Source organism: Arachis stenosperma, chromosome 1 (assembly GCF_014773155.1).
Source record: "Arachis stenosperma cultivar V10309 chromosome 1, arast.V10309.gnm1.PFL2, whole genome shotgun sequence".
Taxonomy (NCBI): Eukaryota; Viridiplantae; Streptophyta; class Magnoliopsida; order Fabales; family Fabaceae; genus Arachis; species Arachis stenosperma.
The window spans coordinates 120,114,626-120,118,061 of record NC_080377.1 but is presented as its reverse complement, the minus strand read 5'-3'; the positions used below and the strand labels follow the sequence as shown (position 1 = coordinate 120,118,061).

Below are 3,436 nucleotides of genomic sequence, written 5' to 3'. Positions count from 1 at the left end.
ATTAATAATTTATTTTTAATATATATTTTATATTAATGACTGATTTTATATACCCCTTGACCTAATTGATAAAAGAATTAAATATCATATGACCAACAGTTTTTTGCTTATATTTATTTACCTTGCATTTAAGCCAATACTACCTTTTTTTCTCTTTCCACTAAAAGGGCCAAAACTGAACACTAATTTCAATTAGTATGGTCATTGAAAATTTGAAATCATGAAACATTTACAGCTACTAGAATCTATATGTCATCCATCACTCAGATAAGTAAAGCTTTTAAGTTGTTACATACTATTATTATGATACCCTATGCATCTATTGATAAGTGATAACTATTTTAAGAGTATAAAATAAGTTACACAATCTCTCCCAATTCTCAAACCCTACAAGATTAACCAGAGATTCTGTTGACTGATACTAATAGTCTCCAACATATTATCCAAGCTGAGCTCATTGTCTTCCATTTTGTTATCTTCCAAAAAACCTTTCATCATTAGTTGCACATGTTCAACTTCATGTTGTAACATTCATCCCCTTGGAAAATATTACTGTCCTTTGACCTGCAGAAGTAGACCTAAACACACAGGGCATGAGGGGTCCCGTATTTCTTCAATACTAGTTCTCTGCTCCAGACAATCCGCATGATAAATGTGACCACATACTAAAACGGCCACAACAGAGAGTTCACAGCAAGAAAGTGAACCTCCGAGAAGATTAAATTTCCGCCTCAGTGGCTTCTGACAAATCGCGCATACCGTCTTCACTGCATCGGGGGATACTGCATCCATTGTTATTGAACTTGACCGGATTCTCTCCGGTCTGGAAAATGTCTTCTCTCTGTATTCTGGGGGGGAAAAAGGATAATCAGAAAACGAAGATCAACTTTTCTAGTGAAATGATCTGAATTCTGAAACACTACTATAAAATTGAAAATTTTAACTTGTGTGGCAGGAATATAAGCACTAAAGACTCACCAACAAGTTGTCTCGATTGTGAGTTGGGTTGATAAGCCAACTTAAAAGGAAGTCTATCATCATACGAAGAAACACCCTTGCCACGAGAAGACGATGCATTGGCATGATTGGCAGAGTTGCGCCGTGAATACTGGTGACCATAGTAATGTCTTGAACGCTTCAAAAATATTGAACGGCCAAGACCCTGATGATGATGATGCGGCATAGTTGGATGGGTATTCAGTAGCTTCATGGATCCATCTGTCATATCCAGTCCGGGTTGCATAGGGGGTGCACTAGAGTTGCCTGAATGTGAAGGTTTCTGCAAAGACGCATAGAAAGTTGACAAATGATGGAAGTCAATGTTATCAACTAAGTAATAGGAAATCAAAAGAAAGCAGTGGATGCTTGTGAATTACTTTCATACTACTTCCAAAGATAAGCAGAAGTGTACATTCTGTATCTGCACAAGTTTATTCATGTATAACCATCTTCATCAACCAATGGTGTAAGGATGAAAAATGAATAAGAACGAAGAGACTAGAATTTACAAAAGCAAAAGTTACACGAGGAAATACATTAATCAAGAGAAAAGAAGCCAACCTCATCTGACAATAGTTCCATGTTAGAAGAGTGGAGAATGGCTTCTGAAAAATTAATAAAATACCAAAACAAGCATTTAGTTACATGGGCAATCACTTACATATATTACCAAGTACAAATAAACAAGCAAAAAAACAAAAAGGCCAAAAGATAAATGGGACAATTTCTGCCCATCCTAATTTCTTCTAGACAAAAATTCATGAACATGACATCGTCCGGCATGCAATGCCACCTTAGATATCTTGCTATCATAAGAAACTGGACATAGATTGACCAACTCCCAAACCACCCAAGCCAGCAAACAAATAGCATGCTACAACAAGTCACAAATTCTGAACAATTTCACTATTATCACAGAATCCAACAAAGCCACCCACACAAACTCATATCTATTAATAATCTCAATGCTACTCCATCTGGAAAAACCACAGCAAAAATTGAGGTATAAATGCAATATGATCATGTCTAAAGATGATCGCAATTTGTTAAGCCAATAATTGCAGAAAGTGAGCACCTTTAATGGCAATGCACATAAGTATGGAGAATGAACATTGTGCAAAAGACAATTGAGATCCAACTTATGAAACTAACATCCCAAATTATCTCTAAAATGTGTAAGTGAAAAAAAAAAAAAAAAAGAGCAGTAGTGTAATAACAAAACCATTTAAAAAGAGAACGTCATCAAACTATAGGGATAGAAGACGCTAAAACACATGAAAATGAGCTCAAATAATAAAGTAAGGCAAAAAGAGGAAACAATGTAAACTCGTTTATTTTTCCCCAATTTTAGATTGATCTTAGCTTAGGAAAGCTATCCACCTAAATAAAAACTGTCTATATCCACTAGATTTTCAAAGATGTTGACGAAGTAACAAAGACATCCAACTAGGGAAAGAAAAATATAAACTTTTCAAGGATCATGAAACCCTCGAGCGAAATTAAAACCACATAGAACAGGGCTGAATAAGGGTAAAGCAAAGTCAAAGTAAATTGCTTTTCTTGACTTTCTCGTCTAGAAATCACAGAAGAATAAACAAGTGCAGTAATAATGCGCATAACACCCGAAATTCAAAAGAATTAAAAAAAAAAAGAGTTTGCAGAGTCATCACGTTTTCTCGAGTGCCTCCATCAATGGCACCTCTTTCAAAGTTATATATATTATAAAAAAAAAAAGGAATATTGTTTAATCGTTAACTTAAATTTGATGATCACATTACAGTAATAAGTAAGAAAACCCCATGAAAGCAGAGAACAGAAAAAGGGGAAAAGCAAAAGCGTACCGGTTGAAGAAGGAGAAGGGTTGTGAGGATCGGATTGGGGGTGAGATTGATGAGAAATTCGTTTGCGCTTTCCCATTGTTGGAATATAAAAAGCGAATGGGAAATGGGTTTGATGGTTGAGAAAGAAAGAAGCAAGAGAGGGAGGGTTTAGAGTTTGTTTTTGTGAAGCCCCTCTCTGTGGCTCTGCGCTCATGAAGCACATCAAAGAGGTTTTGTGAAATTAAAAGGGGAAAAAAATGAACGGTCAATATTCCATTTTCTTTATTTTTTTATTTTTATCTTATTTTTTTTTACACTCTGTGTGTATGTGGAGCAGTTTTCCTTGTTTAGAGGTGAAGAGGAATGAACGAAAAGTCGGAAACAGAACAAACCACGTGAAGGGAGAGAGGTGTGACGTCATCATTAGGCTTAAATGGGCCAATTGTGTGTCCAAGCCCAATAACTGCTAATTTTTGGTAACACTTTTGGGTCCAAGCCCAAACAAAAACACGTCCTGAACAAACCTAAAAGAAAAAAGCCCAGCATCTCTTCCACTGTCCAATGAAGGCACTATCAAAATGATTAACATAAAAAAGGTATAGCACAATCACTCTTGG

At 35.8% G+C, this 3,436-nt stretch overlaps 1 protein-coding gene across 2 annotated transcripts; it reads right to left on the bottom strand.

Moving 5' to 3' along the window:
* Positions 1 to 268: 268 nt before the first annotated feature.
* On the bottom strand, positions 269 to 3,072 carry LOC130960871 (uncharacterized). 2 transcript variants are annotated; one of them, XM_057886381.1, is made up of 5 exons: positions 2,841 to 3,072; positions 1,561 to 1,604; positions 1,377 to 1,420; positions 979 to 1,279; positions 269 to 848 (listed from the first exon to the last, which is right to left on the bottom strand). In XM_057886381.1, the coding sequence occupies exons 3-5, from the start codon at positions 1,380 to 1,382 to the stop codon at positions 550 to 552; spliced, it is 606 nt and encodes a 201-aa protein (XP_057742364.1). In that variant the 5' UTR covers positions 1,383 to 1,420; positions 1,561 to 1,604; positions 2,841 to 3,072; the 3' UTR covers positions 269 to 549. The 2 variants fall into 2 exon arrangements, with proteins under 2 accessions (XP_057742364.1, XP_057742357.1); XM_057886374.1 differs by lacking the exon at positions 1,377 to 1,420.
* Positions 3,073 to 3,436: the final 364 nt, after the last annotated feature.

Coding starts and splice junctions, on each gene's coding strand:
- LOC130960871 (XM_057886374.1), bottom strand. CDS start 3,042: ATGTGCTTCATGAGCGCAGAGCCACAGAGAGGGGCTTCACAAAAACAA. Junction 1,605..2,840: donor CCCTTCTCCTTCTTCAACCG/GTACGCTTTTGC, acceptor TTAATTTTTCAG/AAGCCATTCTCCACTCTTCT. Junction 849..978: donor ACAATCGAGACAACTTGTTG/GTGAGTCTTTAG, acceptor TTTCCCCCCCAG/AATACAGAGAGAAGACATTT.